Here is a 23,454-nt window from a genome sequence, read left to right as displayed (position 1 = left end):
TGGAACTCACATGTTATCACTTCTGCCCTCTTCTATTGTTCACATTCTTTGTTTTCATTGATTTTTTTGTATTGTTCTCTTTATTGATTTCATCCCTAGATTTGATTATTTTCTGCCTTCTACTATTTTTAAAAATATATTTTATTAATTTATTCTTGTTACATCTCAATGATTATCCCATCCCTTGTATCCTCCCATTCCTCCCTCACTCCCGCTTTCCCCTTTACTCCCCTCCCCTATGACTGTGACTGAGGGGGATTTCCTCCCCCTGTATATGCTCATAGGGTATCAAGACTCTTCTTGGTAGCCTTGTTTACATTCTTGACACAGTGTGGGAGACAGTGATACCAAGGACTATGGATACCAGGAAGTGAAACATTGGGTTTCATGCTAGGATCTTCTTTTGCCACAATTATCAAAACATAAATTATATTTATTTTTAAGGTCTATAATTCCAAACACTTATTTAAAACATTTAGATTGCTCAGGTGAAGTGGCACATGCCTCTAATCCCAGAATGGGGAGCTTGGGGGAACAAAAGCAGGTATATTTCTATGAGTTGAGGCCAGCCTGGTTTACATAGAGTTCCAAGATAGCAACGACAATATAGACTCTATCTCAGAAAAAGCATCTATAATATGAGTGAAAATATACATTTAGTTTTGAAAATATATAGCAAATGAGGGAAATAAAATAATTAATATAAAAGTTATAGTTAAAATACTTGATTTGTAGCTTGGCTTGATAGTGTACACCTTTAATCCCAGCACTCAGGGAGACAGAGGCAAGGAGATCTCTATGAGTTTGAGGCCAGACTGGTCTACAAAGCAAGTCCAGGACAGCCAAGACTACATAGGGAAACCCTGTCTAAGAAAATCAAGAAAAAACCCCAAGCAAGCAAGCAAACAAACAACAACAAATAACTTCATTTGTGGGTTTTAAAATATATTTTTGTCTTAATTCAAAACATACTTGTACAGTCTCATCTCAGTACACATATACAGTATGTATGCCCAGATCATAGTTACTGATGTGTCTGTCATATTTATCACTTCTTTGTGTTAGGAACATTCAAAATTCTCTCTCTGGCTATTTTGAAATAGACAATCACTGACAGCTATAGTTACTCTCCGTGATATTGAACATTGGAAGTCATGACTTGTGTGCAGCTGTACCTCCAGACCCATCAACCATTTCCACCCTGTTACAGGAGTCCTCTTTCAATGGGGTGTGCTAGCACAGCCATTTAAAATGACGCTGGGTCTTGCTATGTAATCCCGACTGGCTTCAAGCTCGTGGCATTTCTCCTGCATGTGTTCCCAAGTGCTTATAGTACAGTTGTGTGCTGCCATACTCAGTTTTATGTGGTCTGGAGATTGAACCTAGGGCTTTGTGCATTCCAAATACTCTGCCAACTGAGTTATAGCCCTAGCCTTTTTTACTGCTGATTTGATGTGCATGAATGCCAGGCCAAAGTGTAGATGCAAAGCTGGGGGGCATGTACTTCTAGTTAATGTGTGGTGTCTCTCAGTTTCACTGGCTCTTGGAAAGGGACTTTGAACAATTAGCATTGAAATTTCCTATATAGCTTGGAAATTAAATTAGGTTTTCCTAAAAATTGAGAATACCAACTTGCCCTTTTCATTACTCAACTGAGCTATACTTTTGTTTAATACACTTGGCTTTGAGCGGTCAGAAATTGGAGGGCTCTAACAGGGTGTGAAGCACATGGATTTACTGTGTCTCATCATGCACCCACAAAATAAAATGGTTTCCACCCTAGGAATCAGCACATTGGTCCTAACTACTGTTGAATGCAGTGGCTTAAAACTTTTTGCTTCCTTCAAACATTTTCCTTTTTTTCTTTCAAAATTGTGTTTAGTTGGCTGTGACCAATTTTCTCCAGGCTGTGGCTCATTCTCTTACCTTCTAGACTATTGCTGTCCCAGTATCTTGCTTCATTTACACAGTGATAGCTTTTTAAAATTTTTATCTCTTGGTTTGACACACCGTGTGTCATAATTCCTTTTATAGACATAGGAAAAAATCCATGATTTAAAGACAACTTGCAAAAGTGATAAGCACTGTAAAAATATAAAAAAAGACAGCTTTGGCTTTAGTTTTTCCTGTAGCTAGAAAGGCGAGTTCCTGGTGGGAAGACTTGCTTTCTCATTTCACACTGTTCAGTGTATGTGGCCAGGGCAGTCATGGTCAAGTAGGATGCCAGTACCTCTTTTGTTTAAAGTATAGCTGGGTCTAATGTACTTACCATAATTAATATACATTAGAGTAAAACCAAGTTATAATGACATAGTTTTCTCCATAGGTTAGTGGTATGGGCATAGAGTTGATGCCCAATATTTGAAAATTAGGAAGCTAGATGTTTTCATAATTTTTAGTTATTTATTATCAGTCTTAAGAATATTTTTATCACCTTAAACACTTGGCCAATGCTATTTTCTAATACTGAGGTTTCATGGGCAGTTGTTTTGAAAATGGGCTAGGATGAGGATAAAAATTATAGGCATCTTTTTGAAAGGCTGAAAATGTTCTATCACAGAAAAATTTATAGAATGAATGTATTGTCTTTTTGCTTTGGTAACTAGCATTTCTAAGACATGACTTTTTTATGTCTGTCAGCTGTGACAGTTTGTAGGGTGTGTGTGTGTGTGTGTGTGTGTGTGTGTGTGTGTGTAATGTTATGTTGTGACCTGGGAGGAATATAAATCTTTTATTGGCCTAAATCTGAGTCTAATCCTCTGCATGGTTCGGGAGAAAAATCAATTTCCTCTGCTCTGTCAAGATTTTTCAGGTCAGTGCTCTTTGGAAGTCTCCCAATTCTCTTAGATTAAAATAGATTTTGTTTCTGTGCTACATACTCATATCAGTTTGTAGGACACTGGGATCTAAAAAGTGAGAAAACAGGCTGACAAGGTATCCACACACTCTTCTATTTCAGCTAACTTTTGACACACTTCACCTTTGAGGAGGTAAGGAATGTATGTGCTTTCAAAGGCATCATTTGAGGGAAAGGTAGTAATGACACATGGTAGCTGAGGCTCAGCACTTCAATGAGGTGACTTGCTCACTTGGTCACTAGAACTGACCTGGTCACTATAATTTACCTCCTCACCAGAAGTGAATGGTGTAGCATCTCATTAGTATGGCCTTTTGGAAGTACAAGGGCCAAGTAAAACTTTTATGGTTCCAGTTTTGCAAATCCCATTGCTCAGGACTCTAGCCCCCAGTTACAAACAAACCAGCATGGCACTGCCCCACTTGCAATGAAAAGCACAGGGTAGATGGGTTTGAACTGGTGAGTACCCTTGTGGATGTTTTGAATAGGGGTTTAATCATGTAATTCTTTGAGTCCAGTTGTGCTAGTGGGTGGGTGATTCTGTTGTGATTTGGCTTGAAAACAAAACAAAATAAAACAAAACAAAACAAAACAAAACCGAGACCGTATAGTTGGGGAATATTTTGGTAAAAACAGAAGTATCAGCGTTAGTGTTTTTGTTTATCTTTTTCTACAAAATGCAAGGGGGTGGAAGGACAACACAACAGCTCGGGTATAGGGTACTTGGCTATCATGTCGGAGGCCCTATGCTCCCCCCTGACCTTGTTCGAAATGGTGATCTCACTATGTTGTCTAGCCCGAGTTTAGATCTTCCATATCCTTGTTTCTGCCTCCCAAGTAGCTAGGGTTACAGGTATGTGGCCCAATGCCCAGCTCACAGAGACTGTTAACTCTACCTATCCTTCCCCCCAAGTTATGTGATTTTTGTCTTATATTTAGTAATCTATATGACATTATTATTTTATGCAGGCATTTTTCTTTAGACTGGAGTTTAACATTTTTTTCTTTAAAGGCCAGATGGCAAATATTTTAGTCTATGCAGGCCATATGGTCTGTCGCAGCTGTTCAACTCCACTATTGTAGTGCCAAAGTGGCCATGGGTAATATGTAAATGTATTTGCATGCATGTTTCCAATGAAATTTCTTTATACAAACACATAGTAGAGCAGATTTGGCCCATAGGACAGTTATGAATTTAAAGTAATCCATATCTTTTTTCCTTTCCTTTTCTTTTTTCCTTCTCCCCTCCCCTTTTTCTCTTTACCCTTTTCTTCTCTTCTCATCCGCCTTAGGCTGGCCTTGAACTTGCTCTGTAGTGCAAGCTGACCTTGCAATCCAGTCCTCCTTGATCTTCCTCCTGGGTGCTGAGGTTTCAGGTGCATCCCCCCCAACAGACGACTTTTCTTCTTTAGTTGTTGCTACACATTTGACTTTCTAGCTGGGATTTTTTTATTTTAGTACTGAGGATTAATCCAGATTATCACGTGTACTGAGAACATCCTCTACCACTGAGTTACATCTCCAGCCCCAGAATACTTTTCCAGACAAGGATATCTGTTTTCATCATTGTTTTTCAACATTGTATTGTGAATCCTAACCAGTATGCTAATAAGTCAAGGGAAATAGAAGGCATACAGATTAGAAGGGGGAAAATACCCCTCCTTATTTACAGATTAACTATGTAAAGAAAATACATGAAATCCGCAAAAAGAATTCCTAGAACTAATAAGTGAATCCAGCAAAGTGTGAGGTACAAGATAAATTTTAAAAATGAATGCATTAATACTATCTATGAACATATAAACACTAAAGGTGAAAAATATATTACTTGAGTTGAGTGTATTGTTCAGTGTTAGAGTACTAGCTTAGCACGTATGATGCCCTAGGTTCTTCAATAAGAACGCATATAATACCACTCAGGAAGTACTGAAAAGTAGATCTAGCAAAGGGTTTGCAGGACACGTGTTGAAAACCATGAGAACTGATGAAATAAAACTTAATTGATGGAAAAATATCTCATAGGCATTGTTGGAAGACTCAGAATAATGAGAGTTTCAATTCTTTGTAGATTGAAAAATAGGTTTAAAATAATTTTATAAGAATCATGACAAGATTATTTTAATAGGTATAAATATTTTTATCTTAAAGCATATATGGCTCACAACAATATGATCTATATGAACTAGCAAAGGAGGTGAAACACCTAACAGTATTTATAAAAGAAGCATAAAACAGGAGGAATTACTCACATGGTTTCCAAATATAGTGCATAACTATAGCAGTCAAGGCTGTGGCAGTAGCTGAACACAGATAGCTAGAACAGGACAAAGAACCTAGAAACAGGCCCGCAGAAATATACCCAATTGAGTTTTGAAAAAAAATATTTTACTTAATTTTGGTTTCTTGGGTGCTGGGCACTGGGCTGTTATCCCACTGCCTTGTGCTTGCTAGACAAACATCTTACCATGGAGTCCCCACCCCTTTCTTTATTCATTAACTTTTGAAATGAGTTGTCATATTGCCAAGTATGGTCTTGAATTCCTAGGCTGAAGATAATTCTTCCTTCTAAGCTTTCTGGTCAGCTGGGACTACAGGTACACACCATATTTTGTATTCTTTTAATTTTTTATTAACACATTTTAATTGTATATAGTAGGGGATCTCAAAATGATTCTATGTAAATGTACATGGACATTTATATGTATACTGTGAGCTGATCAAATCTAACCACTCCATTTCCATCACATTCCCAATCTCTAGTAATTCCTATCATATTTTCAAGTTGATTTTAGCGTCTATGAAAGGAGAAATGCTTGTCCCTCTATGTATGCTCATTTTACTTAGTATAAAGGCTCCCCAGTTCTGTTGTAGTTACCATTTTGTGGCTATAAAGGAATACAGCAGCAACAGGATAGATGGACATGCCAGTGAAAGTGAGGGCAAGCAAGGAAAAAGAAGTTTTTTTCCTTCCATGTCTTTGTCTTTCTATTTAACGTTTTAAAATTTATAGGCATGGTGAACATATTAGTGTTGCCAGGGGCGGAGGGGCCAAAGCCATGAGGGAATGAGTAGCTAAAAGTAGGCATCCTGAGAAGTCCTTGTGATGCATCAATGTCAGCATTGTGGCTGTGATATTGTACAGTAGCAATTGCCAGTATCATCAGGAGAAAATGGATAAATACTACAAAGGCTCTCTGTACCTATTTATTTATTTATTTATTTCTGTACTCTTTCTTAAATCTGTATGTGGGTGTATACTTCAAATGAAAAAAAAAAACCCTCATGAATAGAAATGACAGATACTGGATGTGAAAGGATCAGAGTGTAAAAAGTACAGTACTAAGTGTTATCACTTTTATATCTGGTCATATGACTCCTTGTTATTATGAGACAGAGCCATGTGGGTTCATGTGATTCCATGTGTTTTTTTCAAACACTGCAGGTTTGGGGGACTTTTCATTGTGTGTCCATTGTCACTTGCTTCTTGATTTTTGTTAGAAATAAAACAATTTTTTCATTTCAGTTTCAGGATCTTTCCTAACTATAGTTAACTTTCCTGATTTCATTTTTGTAAGTGTTCATCAAAGGACCAGAGTTATTTTGCCTGGGGTGATTTTCCTTGTTGCATACATTCCCTTCCCTTTTAAACAGAACTTCCCATTTTGAGTTTGGCCTATAGCTGCCCAAAGTAAAGGTTGAACTGCCTAGATTTCATTGTAGCTATATGTGAGTCTGTGACCAACTGAAGACATTCTATTTTGACCGAGGTACAAAATAAATGGGGCTACTGATTTACTTAAAAACAACAACAGCTGGGCAGTGGTGGCGCACGCCTTTACTTCCAGCACTTGGTGGGAGGGGGGGGCAAAGGCAGGTGGATCTCTGTGAGTTTGAGGCCAGCCTGGTCTACCAAGCCAGTTCAGGGTAGTCAAGGCTACACAGAGAAACCCTGTCTCGAAAAACAACGACCACCACCACCACCACCACCACCACCACCACCACCACCACCAAAAGTGAACAGATCAAATAAAATACTTTCTATAAATGCAGTATATTCTGTATTGAATTGTCTCTTCCAAAAGATATGCTGATAACTCCAGTAGCTAAGATTTGGTCTTTGGGGATAGGAGAAGTAATCTAGTTAGGATGTGCTCATAGGATGGGCCTAATGCATTATGAATATTGTTCTTATACAATGACAATCACACAAAGGCAGACTCAGGGAGAGGGCATGTAACATAACAATCATAACAGTGCATCTAAGCCAGTAGGTCTCAATCTGTGGGTCGTGACCCATAGGGGGTGTCAAACATCCCTTTCACAGGAGTCACCTAAGACCATTGGAAAACACAGATATTTACATTATGATTCATAACAGTAGCAAAATTAGTTGTGAAGTAGCAACGAAATAATTTTATGGTTGGGCTCTCCACAACTTAAGGAACTGCATTGGTCGCAGCATTAGGAAGGTTGAGAATCACTGGTCTAAGCTCCAAGGAACATCTGAGGCTGGAGAAGCTAGCAGGAGGCATGGAGTAGATGCTTCTGTTAAGGCCCTCTGAAGGGAGGAGCCCTGTTTGCTGATACCTCAGCTTTTGTATTCCAGTCTCCAGAACTGTAAAACAATAAATATGGATCTCTTGTTTTAAGGCACAGAATGTGCATGGTTATAACAGACCTAGGAAAATAGTACACTATTTTCACAGTTCTTTGGGGGTGCTCTGTTTTTAAGTGAGTCATGAGGATGGAGCCCTCATGAATGGGTTTACTATCCTTATAAAAGAGGCGGAAGAGAGCTTGTTTGTTCATTCTATGGTGGCAGGAAACAGGAAGGAAGCACCATCTGTGGAGGGGAGGAGTGAAGGAGGTATAGGAGGAGAGGAGAGACACTTCTGTCCTTCACACCCCTAACCAAATACTCAATCTCAATCTGCTGGCATCTTGATCTTATATAGACTTAGATTCCAGAACTGGAATCCAATAGATTCTAATAGAAATAAAGTTCTAACCTGAATATATTACCCAGTCCAAGGTAGCTTATTGTTAACGCTCAAATGGATTAAGTCGGGGAGTATTTAAAAATGGGCCCGCCATGCAAAGATCTCTTAATTTGAGTCCTGAGACATTTGGACTGGCTGTACCTTAGAAAAATCTCACTGTACCAAATAGGGACATTATTCTTTGCTCCAAAGCCTTCTCTTTCAGGTTCCGTTTGCTTTTACCTCTGATTTGATGTGCCTGAATGCCAGGCAAAATGTAAGGTGAATAGTAGATGCAAGGCCTGGGTGGTTTCCATGGAGACCTTCCTTCTTTTGTTCAGCAGTTGTCAGGGAAACATTTAGTTTCAGTTTGTGGGGTCTACCTATTTCCACAGCTCTTGAAAGGGGTTTTGGTTAAATCTCAAACAACCTAATGAATTCAGAGCAGAATTTGTTTTATTCCTTTAGAATTACATTACATTTTCCTGCAACTCATGGAAGTTAACTAATTTTCTATATTAAGTGATCAGACGACTCAATTGTACATATGCAATAAATGTCTTTTTATATTTGGGGGAGAAAACTGAGGTCCATAGACAGAGAAGTTAACTCCAGAAAATCAATATTGAGTGCCACATGGTTCCAGTCCGTGTGGTTGTTTTTTGAGACAGGATCTCACACTAGCCTTGGGTGGCCTTGAACTTTTTATATGTGGCCAGGGTGACTTCAAATTTATAGTAATCCTCCCGTCTGAGCCTTCAAAGTTCTGGGATTTACATGTACTAGCCATTATGGCCACTTAGACCTTGTACTTTACCTTCCTTATGGTGTGAAAGACCTGCAGAAAACCCTTTACACATTGTTTAAAAAAACTGGCTGCCTCAGCATGTGTGTTTATCGCTTTTAGTAGCTATTGTTGCATCGGTAGCTGGATCTGGTAGTGGTGAGTGGAAACGCTGGTGAGAGCACAGATTGTAGGCATGAGCAATTCAAATAAGTGAAAATTCTCTAGACTACTACCTCTGTGGTGACAGCCTCCCACTATCTTCTTTGCAAACCCATCATGTGAGGTAGATTGCAAAATGCCTTTTAATCTTTGCAACTCCTCCCATCTAGAGGTGGAGCCCATTCCTAATCCTTAACACCTTCCTGTAACTTAAGTTGACCATATACTACAGTAAAAGTGACCTTGTGTGGCCTGTAGGCCCTGGCACGAAGAATCATTGCCATTTCTCACTGCTTTGGGAACTCTGCCACTCTGTGGAAAAACCACAGGCTTGGGCTGCAGGAGGAGAGACCATGTGGAGGAAAACAGCAGCACAAAGTCAACCCAATAGTCACCTGCAGAAGTATAAGTGAAGCCACCTGAGACCCATGGCATTTGGCCCAGATCCATATAGTTGTCCAGCTGAACTCAGGCTAATTACTGAGCCCCAGAATTTTGAACTGAACAAGTACTGCTTTAAGGCACTTAACTTTAGGGGTGATCTGTTATCCAGAGGTTGATACTTGATGTAGTCAGGTTTGGAAGCTCTTGTCTGATCAAGGTTCTCCTTTAACCTATCTTCTCAACATTCTTACTAACAGCATCTAGAAACAACTGTGGCTAATTAAGGAGAAAAGGGAATATTAGCAGGATTTTCAGTAGTTCCACCTTTTTTTCTTTCCTAGGAAAGCTTCAGAGGACGTTTGAAAGATGCACATGTAGAGGGCAGTAGGGCCAGAACTATAGCCTGATCATACCATAGAATTGACCCAGTGAGGACACTGGTATTCTAGATAGACCTTTTTAAGACTCAGTTCCTTGGAGAGATTCCACTGGTGTAGTTGGCAGGATTCCAATAGACCAGTTAAACAGCAAACCAGTAATTTACCAAAGGTGACTTCGACCACAGCCGCTGGAACCCGAGGCAGCAGCCGGATTCTGAAACCTCAAAGCGTTCGCTGGAGTGGTTCTCTCTAGGATCGTCTTGAAGTGAAGTGATGAACAGCCAAGACCAAAAAGCCACGCCTCTTGTTTTGGGCTCATATATATATCTCCTCTCAGAGTCTGTACCAGGATGTTTCTCAGTTGGCAAAGACCATGCCCCCACAAGAGGTAGTTTCTCTTCCAGTGAGAAAACATCACCTGTTCTCTCACAAGTCTGTTTTCAGTGGAAAAACACCACACACCCTCACACAAGTCTGTTTCACATCCCACATTTGGGGTAAAAACAAAAACATGTTTACGTCCACTACACTTGTGCCACTAAGCTACATTTAAATCCACGTGGCTATATCATGGTGATATAGAGGACAGGAGCGTGCTGCTGGTCATGAGACCCTGCTGTTGGTGAGAATGATCCTGAATATGGAAGAAGGGTCCTTCTCCAGATTTAGTGCTGTGGAGTAGGTGGCTTTGAATGCCACTGGGCTCTTTGGGGCAGGGACGGTATTAGGATATCAGGAAGTTGAGAGGTGTGTTTGTTATTTTAAGAACCAGATATGGTCTTCATTAGGAACTTGACAAAGAAGCCAAGTAATTGAAGTCAGATTGCTTAGCTCATCCAAGGTTGGTGTTTCTGGAATAAGTTTAGCTCCATGCGAGAAGCCTCCAGTTTATTTGGATTTGGGGTCAAGAGTAGAATTCCTGTGTGATCTAGACTGAACTTACATTTATTCATTTCCTCAGCATGCCAAAGATCTTTGTATAAGACTAGTGGTCTACTTATTAGAAATGGCCTGGTTTGTCCTATTTATTATTAAGGTATTAGTTTTTTTTTAAAAAAAGACAAAAACAAATGTGTGCCCCAAATATTCGGCATAAAATTGAGATTGTCTTGAAATCAACTCAAGAAAATTCCAAATAACACAAAACTATGATTTCCCTTTTCTTTTGCTATCAATCTATCTGTCCATCCATCCATCATCTATCTATGTTATCATGTATGCATGTATGTATATATGTATGTATGTATGTATGTATGTGTGTGTGTGTGTGTGTGTGTGTGTGTGTGTCTGTCTATCTATCTATCTATCTAAAGATAGGGTCTTACTATGTAGTTCTGGCTGTCCTGGAACTCAGTATGTAGACCAGAATTCAGAATTCAGCCTGCCTCTGCCTCCAGTGCTGGAATTAAAAGCATGCATCACTATAACTGACTATTTTTATCTTTTGAGACAGAGTCTTATTCTGAAGCTCAAGCTAGCCTGGGATTTACTATGTAGCCCAAGTTGGCCTCCAAATTTATGGTGGTCCTCCTGTCTTAACTTCTTATGTGCTATGATTAAAGTCATGCATCATAAGCCTGGCTTTTACTTTTGAAAAGCACTAAAAATGTCAGAAAACGAACAATCTGCAAAGCTAATCCTTTGGCTGTGAGTTAAGTCTGAGTTGCCAGAACCAGCAGAAGCTTTATATAATTCTGGCAGTTCATTTGTGTTCACCTGAGATTTCTTTGCTTCCAGCTGCACAGAACTTCTGTGCTATGCAAAGTTCTGAAACTTGGGCCAGAATCCTGAAAGTAATTTTCTCTTGTAATCTGTGCTATAATTGCATTTTAATTCAGTTCTAGGGTCAAAACTGCTTGTGTGTATGTATAATTTTTTTCCCTTTCATTTCATTAGTCCCTAGTATTTAGACCAGTGCCTGGAACAGTTTGTCTTTGATAAGTTTTATTTATTACTGTGGCTAATGCTATTCTTTTCTCCTAAATTGATGGAGAGGGCCCTTTGTGACTTGGTAGTTCGCTTTATGGTCCACTTGCCCCTCTGCTGACCTTTGTGTGGTTGGCTCCCTATTTCTTCCCAGGTGTGTGCCAGCTCCGAGGAACCCTTGAACCTCTGGTGATGAGTACCCACATGATTGCAGCCATCTGGGCAGCTTGGAAAGCCACGGCCACTTGCTTGTCAAAGAAAGTCTAGCTGAGAAGTCACAAGAGATGAGCACCATCAATGATATCATCACATTAGTCAGCATTCTCCTCATATTTAGGTACACAATAAAAACATTACCAGAGAGCCAAGCATGGCAACGTACACCTGTAATCCCAGCGCATGAGAGGGAGCTGAAAGCAGTAGTATCAGAAATTCAAGCCTAGCCTGGGCTACATGAGACCTTGTGACTTTGACTCAAAGCCTCTATTGGATAAGTGTCTGCTGTCCACCATGGCTGTCTTCACTTTGGTAGCATCCTTTCTTTGTATACAAGGACCTTTGCTGCCCATGCTCAGCATTGCAGGCTGTGAGCTGTGCAGGTTCTCTTCCTCCTTCCAAGACTCCTTAGAGAGTACCTCCCTGAAGGAGCTAGTATCTTGCTGTGAAAAGTAATCACTGCAGTGAGATCTGTACAGATGAGGGGGCCTGTCTTCTTACTTTCAAGAATACTTCATACTAACCAACCTGTTGGTGGATGCAACTCAGGAGTCTTGAGTTCTACGACAGTAAAGAGCAGATACTTGGTTCCAGAAGTTGATTGACTTGCTGACCTCAGACTCATGGGTATTACTGTCAGTTGATGAAGTCTGCTCTTGGCTACTAAGGATGAGGGTTGTTCACTTCATGGCTGAGCTGAACCTCATGCAACCCTTCAAGGGACTTCTCAGGTTGTTTTTGTTTGTTTGTTTTGTTTTTGTTTTTCATGACAAGGTTTCTTTGTGTAACAAGCTCTGGCTGTCCTGGACTCTCTTTGTAGACCAGACCAGGCTGGCCCCAGACTCACAGAGATCCACCTGCCTCTGCCTCAGCGACTTTTCAGCTTGTTAACATATGGTCCTCTACCCAGATCTAGACAATGGACAGAACACTCTCCACAGTAGAGTGGAGAGTGGGATATGACTTTCTCACATACTCTGGTGCCTCACCTTTGACCATGTCCCCTGGAGGGGGAGACCTGGTGGCACTCAGAGGAAGGACAGCAGGTTACCAAGAAGAGACTTGATATCCTATGAGCATATACAGGGGGAGGTAATCCCCCTCAGGAACAGTCATAGGGGAGGGGAATAAGGGGAAAATGGGAGGGAGGGAAGAATGGGAGGATACAAGGGATGGGATAACCATTGAGATGTAACAAGAATAAATTAATAAAGTAAAAAAAAAAACATATGGTCCTCTAACTCTGCATCTTCTAACCACTTGTGAGGTCTAGCTCTTACCCCAGTGCTGTGATAAGTTAAATTTGGGTGGTCTGACTTGTTATTTTCCTTTTTAATATCCTCCAGGGTAGCTCAGTTTTAAACAAAAGGTTCTTTCTCAAGATTGCACCTGGTTACATTGCTTTCCAAATCATATAGAGAGTACAAAATGGGATTACCCCTCCATTACTGACCTATCTGCTGGAAGACCCAGTCTCATCAAAACCCACAACTAGACTTGAGGCTTGTGGGGTTGTCCTGTGGGTAGGACTGTCAGTTTCTTTTCAACAAGGCCATCTCCACCTGGCTTACTTGTGGATGAGGCTTCTGGTTCCCATCTTCTACCCCCGACATGGGAGCCTTGTGATTGGAGCTGTGCTCTATTTGGCTACACTATTTGTAACTATGTAATTTTTTAGCTTTCCCATCTGTGTAGCTAAGGATGACCTTGAACTTTTGATCTCCTGTGTCTAACTCCTGAATGCTGGGATTATAGGTATACATTACCTGTTGGCTTGCCTATGGCTCTTGTACTTTTTCAGTTGGTCCGTCACTGCCTTTGCACATTTATGCAACTTTTCTTCTTACATTTTTTTCTTTTAAAATAGAGCTTATAGTTTCCCCCTAGCCTATGATCAGGCAGTATCTGGGTCCTTTACACTTTAGAAATTTTATTTGTAAATCAATTCAAAATTTTTTAAAGACCTTAGTGTGTAAGACCTGAAACTCTGGCTGGGCATGGTGGCACATACTTTTAATTCCAGCACGAGAGAGAGAGAGAGAGAGAGAGAGAGAGAGAGAGAGAGAGAGAGACAGATCTCTGTGAGTTTGAGGTCTACATAGCGAATTTCAGTACAGCCAAGGGCTAAGAAGAAAGACTGTCTCAATGAACACACACATCTGAAATAATACCCTACCCTACACACACACACACACACACACACACACACACACACACACACACACACACACACACACGAGAAACTAACCAACCAACTCAAAACACCTGGAACTTTGGAAGCAAACATTTCAGGATAGAGGCTGAGGCATGGATTTCCTGAAAAGCACGTCAGTAGCCCCAGAGTTGACATGAAATTAAAAAGCTTCTGCAAACCAAAGGAAACATTTGATAGAATGAAGAGACACCGTACAGGATGGGAGAACAACCTTTTCCAGCTATATGTCTGACAGGGGATTAATTTCTTAAATCTATAAGCACTTCCAAAAATTAAACATCAAACTAACCAAATCATTGAATTAGTAAATGGGCAAATGAATAGGCAGATATCAAAGGAAGATAATAAATATTTGGAAAAGTGTGCAAATTGAAACATTGACATTTCAGCTGGGTGTTGGTAGTGGATTGTTTTAATCCCAGCATTCAGGAGGCAGAGGCAGGTGGATCTTCTTGAGTTTGAGGCCAACCTGGTCTACAAATCAAGTCTAGGACAGACAGGACTCTGTTATACAGAGAAATTCTGTCTTGAAAAACCAACCAACCAACCAACCAACCAACCAACCAACCAACCAAAAACCCCAAAACTAAACCAAACCAAACAACAAACAACAAACAAAGCACACTGAAATTTCATCTGACAGCAGTCAAAATAGGTTATTAAGAAAGTAATGGTAATAAATGCTAGAAAGGATATGGTAAAGCATAACCCTTGGGGGCTGGAGAGATGGTTCAGAGGTTAAGAGCACTGGCTGCTCTTCCAGAAGTCTTGTTCAATTCCCAGCAACCACATGGTGGCTCAAAGCCATCTATAAATGTGATGATACCATTTCCTGGTCTGTGGGTGTACATGCAGGCAGAGCACTGTATACATACTAATAAATAAATATTTTTTTTAAAAAGTAACCCTTATTTACTACTAGAGATAGTGTGAACTGGTGCCACCAATGGGGAAGTCAATGTGGCGGTTCCTTAGAAAACTAAAAATACTTTCCGATCTGCTTTCTGCAGTGGAACTGCTGCCAAGACCCTCATGGGGAACCCTCAGGCACTATAGAAAATATAAAGGCAAAGATCCAGGATAAGGAAGCCACTTCTGATGAGCCAAAGCTGCTCTTTGCTGGCAAGCAGAGAGAAGATGGTCTTACTTTGTCTGACTACAAGGTTCAAAGGGAGTCTACCCTCCATTCTCTGATGAGACTTCATGGTGGTGCTGAGAAGAGGATGAAGTCTTACAGCCCTCCCAAGAAGAATGAACAGCAGAGAAAGAAGGTTAAGCTGGCTGTGTGAAAGTGTAGAAGGTGGTTGAAAGCAGCACAGTTAGTTGCTTTTGTTGAGAGTGCCCTTCTTACGGGTATGGTGCTGGAGTTTTCATAGCCAGCCACTTTAACAGACATTACTGTGGTGAGTATTGTCTGACTTAACTGATTCAGCAAATCAGAAGACAAGTAACTGTTGTTTATGAGTTAATAAAAAGATAGGAACATTTAAAAAGCTAAAAATAGGACTTCAAGATAGCTCCTTGGGTAAAGGCACATGCCACTAACCCTGATGACCTGAGGTCAACCCCTTAGATTCTTAGGGTAGAAGGAGAGAACTGATTGTCCTCTGAATTTTACATGTGTGCCATGGCACATGAATATGCACACACATACTGAAATTTATTAAAAAGGAACTAAAATTGGAACTGCTATATGACTCAGCCACACTTAACTCATGAGTATGTACTCAAAGGAATCTGTCAGTATTTAGTGCTGTACTATTCACAATAGCCAAGATATGTAATCAGCCCAAATGTACATTAGTCATCAGCAGGTAAATCAATAAGGAAAATGGGATAATATATACAATTACATTTTTCTTAGCCATAAAGAAGAATGAAATTAAGACATTTGTAGAATGGAAGTAACAATCATGTTAAATGACACAAGCTAAACTTACAAAGACAAGACATGCATTCTCTCATATGCAGAATCTTGATTTAAACACACACACACACATACACACACACACACACACACACACACACACACACACACACACACCCCAATTAAAAATGTAGAACTTAACCTTGAGAGACTTCCATCCTTACAGAAGGTGTACTGAGAACCACAGTGCAAGTTGGAAGTAGTGAGTACCAGAGAGAAAGGTTGAAACCACCCTTTTAGATTTCACTTTGAGTCACAGAATGTTTGGGGAAGTTGACAGCCTTAGACTCTATCTTGTGTGAATGCTTTGTTCCAACAGATGAGATCTGAGCCCAAAGGACATCAGATGCCTCCTCTAGAGGCATCTTCTATAAGGCTAGAGGGTCTTCTATAAGGCAAGCTGTTGCTTTGCTCTGTGTTGACAGGTCAGACAGAAGAGTCCCTTTGTTTATGAGTTAAGTCTGTGCTTGGTGAGTGGGACCCCTTGCAGTTTTGTTGTATTGGACACTTTGTTCTGAAATTGCACTTAATAGCAGATGGAATGAGGGTGTTTCTGGTGTGTTTCACAACATTTCTTGGGGACATGATGTTTGCCTGTGTCTCTTGCTCTTCATACTTTACTAAATTTTAAAAATGTGGTTCAAAATATACAAGATACAAAATAATATACAGTGAAGTGTGGCTTCTCCCTGTGCTCTAGTTTCTAGAGGCTGCTAGCAACCAGTTTGGTAAGCTTCAACTTCCAGAAATGGCTTATCTGTAAACTATTTGTTTTCACATCCTGCAATTGCTGAGCACCATGCTTTAAAAAAATTTCCCCAGTTTATCCTGAGGTAAATTGAGGATCATGAGTACTTCCTCATTCCTTGTTAATTGGTGATCTTCTACAGAAAACAACAGAATCAACTCTAGGGCAAGCCAGAAAGGGTTAAGGATTTAAGGTAAGTCATGGGATCATTCGGAGAGCTGGAGAAACTAGACGGGGTGGGCGGGTTCTGACTAGCTGGAAGCCAAGCCCCAAGCCGCACATACAGCTCATGCCAAGTAGAAGCCATATGTACTGCTGCCTCCATGACCCATAGACATCAGCAATCTGACTGATGGTAGCTGTTCCTTTCCCCCACTCCAGTACCACAGGCAATTCTGCAGCTGCATCTGCAGAAGCAGAAGCTCTGAGCATAGTCCCTTTCCTGCCATGTCTCTCTTTAAAGCATACTATTTTGGAAATGTGTTCCTAATGGAGCCTGGTTGGCCTGTTTATATCTCAGCGACATGAGAATTAGAACATTTGATCTCAAAATAAAACCTTTTTGTTTTTGAGACAAGGCTCCCTGTGTAGCCCCGGCTGCCCTGGAACTCACTCCGTAGACCAGGCTGGCCTCAAAATCACAGAGCTCCACCTGCCTCTGCCTTGAGAGTGCTGGCTGGGATTAAAGGTGTGTGCCATCACCACTGGGCTGATTTTCAGCTTTTGAGCTGAGAAGTGGCCCTTGTAATTTGTGACTTTTCTTCAACTGTGTGTGGATGTGCATGCTCCTGTGTGCCTGTAGAGGCCAGAGGAATCCTCTGTCTCTGCTCTCTGAGCACTGGAATTATAGGCAGGCCATTTCTAAGGGTGCTAAAGATAGGAAGTCTAGTCTTCAGGCTTGCACAGCAAAGCACTTTATCCACTGAGCTATTTCCCTCCCTATTGAATAGGTTTCATTCACATTTGAAGTATGACATCTACTTGTTCTAGTTGGCTTCTGTAGAAGTTAATAGTAATATTGAAGCCCCTACTTAAAAACTGAAAATTTAAAGCTCATGTATAAAGAATGAATGAATGAGTGAAAATTGGGGGCTCAAGAAGAGGGGGAATGCATGTATTTTCTATGAATGGAAATGTTCACACTTTAAGTGGTGTTCACTTAGTATAACTGATTAATTTAAGAAAATCCCCTCTCTGCATGGCTACTGAAAGTATATGAAAGGATATGAAATACAGCTGATTGAGACACTGTGTTGGTATGTAGGGGTTGGTATTCCTTTCTATAAAGGACCAGGTGGTAAGTATTTTTGGGATTTTTGGACTCAGTGACAAAAATCAAAGCCATTATATAGGTGCTTATATTACAAGGGAGAAAGCAAACTTCTAAAAAGTGCTTATTGAAAAAATTCAAAATGTGAGGAATTTTTATTTTGGTTTTAGTTTTTACTACAGTTTCTCATATATCAAAGACTAACCTTGAAATCACTGTGTAGTCCAAGATTACTTAGAATTTCTGATCCTTTTGCTTCCATGTCCTGAATGCTGGGATTACAGGCATGCTACCACACACGGTTTTATGTGGTGCTACGGATCTAACCCAGGGCTTTTTCATGCAGTATGTCAACTCTACCAACAAAGCTGCCTTCTCAGCCAAAACTACTTCAGAAAAAGCATTCACGTGTACTTGTAAGAAGAATGGAATTAATGTTTCAAGAGTAACATTTTCCTTAATGATGGTCTAAGTTAGTGTTAATCACCATGACATGGTCATCTGTGAAGACCAGTTTTAGCTTGTGTGCTGAATCAGGAAGTGAGCGGGTATTGACTCATGGGCAGTAGTTTTCCAACTCCTGACATAATGAACAGAATATGAACTCTGAGTCTCGTCACATGTAGTTTGATACTGTCTTTGAATTTGAGACCTTGAGGATCTCACTTAACTTTTTGACCTGGGAACTTTGTGTATAACTAGGAGGCGTTCTATTATAGTGTCATTTAATGTATATTGTATTGCTATGTATAAAATATAGAAAAAGATAAATAAGATCTGCTGTCTGATATCACACCTAGGCCCTGCATGTCTGCTTTCTCTTTAGCGAGCGGATTTGGTTTAGGCTTATACATATTGAGCAATACGCTATAGAAGTTCATCTTTTCTTTAGTGGCTTACTGAAGTGATATTAGAAAGTATAAATGGGCTGAGGTACAACTTCTGAGTGTGTTCTTCAAGTTCTCTTCCATATTGTTGTTGAGTGTGCCAATTGACATCCACTAGGGTATGCTGGACAAGAAAGTGGGTCTCTAGAGTGGCAAGGCATCACTGAGATACTCTGCTTTCTGAATCTCAGGCCTAGGATTAATAATGGAGAACAGTTAAGTTTGAACCAGTACTCTCCTAGCTGAATAAGCGGGGAACAGAGCAGTTCAAAATCTCTTATATTTTTGTAGGAACTCTTAGATATATGATGTGATATAGCGAAAGGTAATAATTTAGCAGCCACTCGTGAAAGTAATTATAACACATGGGAGAATGTTCTATTTGTACAGGCTGTGAAGACTAACCCCGTAGACATTCATTGAGCAGAAAAGTGTACAGCAAACATCATAAAAATGAGTGTTAGGGAACAGCCATGATAGAAACCACATCATTAACTTGTACTGGGCACCGGGGAGATGAAGGATGAGCTGTGACAGGGTGCAATGCAAACAATTAACAGCACCAACAGTGTAGTTCCTTCTTTTGCTTCTTTCTTGCCAGGAAGTGAGCTGTTCTGCCTGCCTGATAGACCTCTTGTCCTGATACACTGTCCATACTAGACTGAGATCAGTGAAACTGACTGCAATAAACCCTTCCCCCTTTAAGTGGTTTGTGTCAGGTATTTTGTCACGGCAATGGAAAGTCCGACATAGTGTCATGGAATTGCATAAGGGTTCAGAGTTAATATCAGTCATTGGGTAACTTGAAGAACAAGTCTGGCAGGCAAAGAAACAAAGACACATGTGGCTTCTATGTGGAGGACTCCTGAATGGGTACTGAGAAACAGACTAGTGTCTGCGGTGACTAGAGCCTTAGCTTACTTCAGGGTAGGGCTGGCTGGAAGGGTGATTTGGATCAGATAGTAAGGCCTCAAAAGTCATACTCAGGACTGAGTTTTCCAGGAAGGCCATAAGGAGCCTGGGAAGCTATTTGGAACTGAAATGGGCCTGGTTCTCCTAATAGACTGTGGTGGGAACCCTGAGGCTGCTGGAGAAAGGCACACAATCTAGAGCAGGGCTTGAACCTGGTAAGCGGAGAGCAGAGCCTGAGCTCACCAGCTGCAGGAGAGAGAGAGAGGGAGGGGGCGGGCGGGCAGAGAGGGGGGAGTTCTTGGAGAGTTCTTCTAGCCCCTCCTACTACAAACTAAAAGAGTTTAGGCCATTCTGTGGAGACCTTTAAAAATACTTGAAGGAGAGAAGTGTATCCAAACCTTGAACTATTCCAAAAATTTATTATCTTTCATCTGGGAAAAAAAGTATTATTTCAGGCAACCTGGAGCATGTACAGACTGGTTACTTAGCACAGTTACTTAATCCTACAGAAACAGGCAGGAGGGAAGCTATTTTAGTGGTATCAACCTCCTACCGGAGCTGTCTCCATATTCCTCCCAAATGGCCAGTGCATTTTTCTGATTTGTATCCAACCTCTAGTTAATGTACATCTGTAAGTTGTAAGGAAGTTGATTTCATCCATTCCTTTTTGCTGTCTCCTGCTTTCCACCTGAGAAAACAAACCCTAGTCCAGAGGCTTTCATCCTGTACTGAGAATCTGCACAGTATATAATCTAAGATGGATCCAGCAGAGTGTGTTACACATTTAGAGTAAACTAAAGAAGAGAGGTGAAGGAGCTAGCTTATGAAATGCCTCCTGCTAATCGAGTAGCTGGATAGATCACCTCCTCCTCCTCCTCTTCTTTCTTCTGTTTTTCGAGACAGGGTTTCTCTGTAGCCTTGGCTGTCCTGAACTTGCTTTTGTAGACCAGGCTGGCCTTGAATTTACAGCAATCCACCTGCCTCTGCCTCTTGAGTGCTGGGATTAAGGGCATGTGCCACCACTCCCTGCTATCACTTTCCTCTTTAGATATCATTAAACTATTTCTACTCATACCTTATAATTTTTCCATGGAGAGTTCACCAGAAGATGCTTTGAATCTTGAACAAAACCAAAACAAAACAAAAATATCAAAACAAAACAAAACCCTTCTAGACGCAGCTTGCCTTTTGGATTGAGAAATCTCAGGGTGATAAGGCTCTGCTCCATAGGTAAATTCCAAAGGTTTAAAATTATTTTCAGTTCCTTGAAGCTTGTGTATTTTGGAAGGCTCTTGGCATGTCTCTAGGAGGTTTGGTATACAAAGAGCAAGGCATGACCTAAGGGCTTACTGTGCTTATATATGCCTATTGTATTTTGGCTAAAGTGCAGTGATTCTAACAGTATATATCAAAATATAGAACCAAATGTAAATGAGCTTGTTTTCTGATGTCAGATAAAGTACCATGATGAATGTTTTACCAGCAATTTCAGTTACCTGTTGTAAAACACTTTCTGGTTTAAGATAGTAGTTACGGTAAAGGAATAACTCTAAATCAGCTTGATAGTAAATGCAACCTTTTGTTCGTTTGTTTTTTGAAACAAGGTTTCTATGTGCCCTTGCTGTCCTGGAACTTGCTCTATAGACCAGATTGGCCTCAAAGTAAACTTACACCTTTAAAAAAGTTTTTTTGGTTACATTATGTTTATTTACTTCATGTGTGGATGCATGCGCCATGGACGCATGAGCTATAGTGTACAAGTGTGGCCATCAGAGAACAGCCTGCAGGGGTTGGCGCTCTCCTTTCTTCATGTAGGTCCTGGTGATAAAACTGAGGTGGTCAGGCACCCCTGCCTGCTGAAACATCTTGGTGACCTCCCAAATTCACACTTTCTGAAATGTAATTGTTTACTTTAGTAAATATAGTTCATTTGTTCACCTGCAAAGGACTATAATGTCATTGTATTAGGAGTTATCCCATAAGACAACTATCTTGATGCACAGGTGCTGTTGGCCATGTTTTCCATGTACAGCCTCATCTATAACGTAAGATATGTAATTTACATATTCACAGTAGTGGACAATTAAATTTTATTTTGAGTCTAAGTTTCATTTACTTGATTGAGACTTGATTGCGTCTTGGGTCGCTATTTTTTTGTGAGGAGGTAAAAGAAAGTTGCCCTGGCCTTGAAGAGAATGCATGCTGATGGGGGGCAGAGTGCAACAGAGAACTAGAGTAGAATGCACAGTATAGGAATTTGAATCTGGGGAAATGAACCACCATGAACCTAACCTGAACGATTATTAACTCTCAGCTATACCAGAGTCCCCCACATGCCCCGCCTTTTCTCCCTTTCTTTTTTTGAAATACGTCCAAAACTGTATCATGAGATGGGCATTTTCCGACATTTGAATAGAGTGCTTTCAGAATGCACTGGAAAAATTAACTCTTATGCCCAAGAGTTTGGGAAGGATCTGTAGAGGAGAAATAGTTGAATTCAGTCTAGGTGTGAAGGAAAATCTTCTCATTGTAGGGGCAGAATGGGACCAACAGTTACTGCAGCGTAGTGTTTATGTGCATAGTGCCTTTTTGTTTCTCTGAAATGGGCGCCTGAGGTATAATTTACTCAGAAGTGACTTTGCTTGATAATTTTATTTTTGTGGTACTGGGGTTGAATCTAGGGCTTTGTGCATGGTAGGTAGGTGTGTTACCACTGAGTTTCATCTCTAGCTTTGGACTAATTCACATTCAACTTTGGTAAGGCAGGATAATGCATAAGTAGTGGTAATGACTAATCTGTTCTTTCCACTCCGGTGACTTTCTAGACTTTGTACATTAGAGTCTACCCCCTGAAAAGTCACCCATTCTCTTTTATAAAAAGAGTAACAGCCATCATTTGTCATCTTTATTTTTGTCTTCAAAAGAGGAGGAATAATCACTTCTGAAACACTGTGAGTAGGTGGAAATTAATGATTTGAATAACAAACCTCTCTGTAAACTAGAGGGAAAAAAATCCTCGACCATTGCATACACATAGGTTCCCGGGGGCTTTTTGGTTAGTTATATGGTGAAATCCTTGAGCTTTCATTATACAGCAGTGTCCCATTTTTCCTGTTATGAAATGGCGTTTTCAGCATTGCTCTTCTTGTCTGTTTCAGATCACAGAACTGTGTGGTGCAAAGCGGATTGGTTATTTTGGTCCAACACAGTTTTATGTTGCCCTGAAATTGATTGCTGCAGCACAGTCCGGCCTTCCTGTGCGGACAGAGAGTATTAAATGTGGTGAGTAGCTCACATTTATATGTTTTATTGTCCACAACAGGCTTCTTTTTTGTGTGAATTCTTTTTGGTATGTCTAAGGCCTGTTCTGTAAGCTTTTATGGCATTTCTCCCAGCTTCCTCTACCCCCTGTTAAATAAAATAAGGAAACTCATCGAGTAGTTTTCGTTTCTGGTTTTTTTTCCTTTCAAATGATGAAAAAATTCATAGAGTGACCTGGTATTAGTTCCTTTTAACTGGTGGTTAAGATAGATTTTGTTCTTTAGCAAGATGAGGTTGGGACAGGAATTCTCCAGCCTATGGCAAAAATCATAACATTCCATTTACTTTTCCACATGAGGTACCAGTAATATCATTTAAGGCTCTGATAGGGGTTAGGATGGAATAATGAAAGAGGTACAGGGACTTGGCTGTCCTTTTCTCTTCCCCATTCCTATCTGCTCATGTTTTAAATCTGTGTTCCTGAATTGACTGTTCTGCTGACGTTGGAGTTATCAAGATTTTGGCAGGATGAATTTATCTTCTCAA

At 40.4% G+C, this 23,454-nt stretch overlaps 1 protein-coding gene across 13 annotated transcripts in view; it reads left to right on the top strand.

Annotated features, from left to right (window-relative positions):
• Positions 1 to 23,454, top strand: part of REPS2 (RALBP1 associated Eps domain containing 2) — a 213,779-nt gene that overhangs the window by 41,351 nt on the left and 148,974 nt on the right. For all 13 annotated transcript variants that reach the window (XM_084790161.1, XM_084790163.1, XM_084790171.1 and 10 more), the window contains exon 2: positions 22,806 to 22,929. In XM_084790161.1, coding sequence (XP_084646287.1) covers positions 22,806 to 22,929 — 124 coding nt within the window. The remainder of the gene's footprint in view (positions 1 to 22,805; positions 22,930 to 23,454) is intronic.

This window comes from Acomys minous (genome assembly GCF_964271855.1).
Source record: "Acomys minous genome assembly, chromosome: 7".
NCBI classification, from domain to species: domain Eukaryota; kingdom Metazoa; phylum Chordata; class Mammalia; order Rodentia; family Muridae; genus Acomys; species Acomys minous.
Note: the sequence above shows the minus strand (reverse complement) of the source record. Positions and strands in the feature narration are given on the sequence as shown.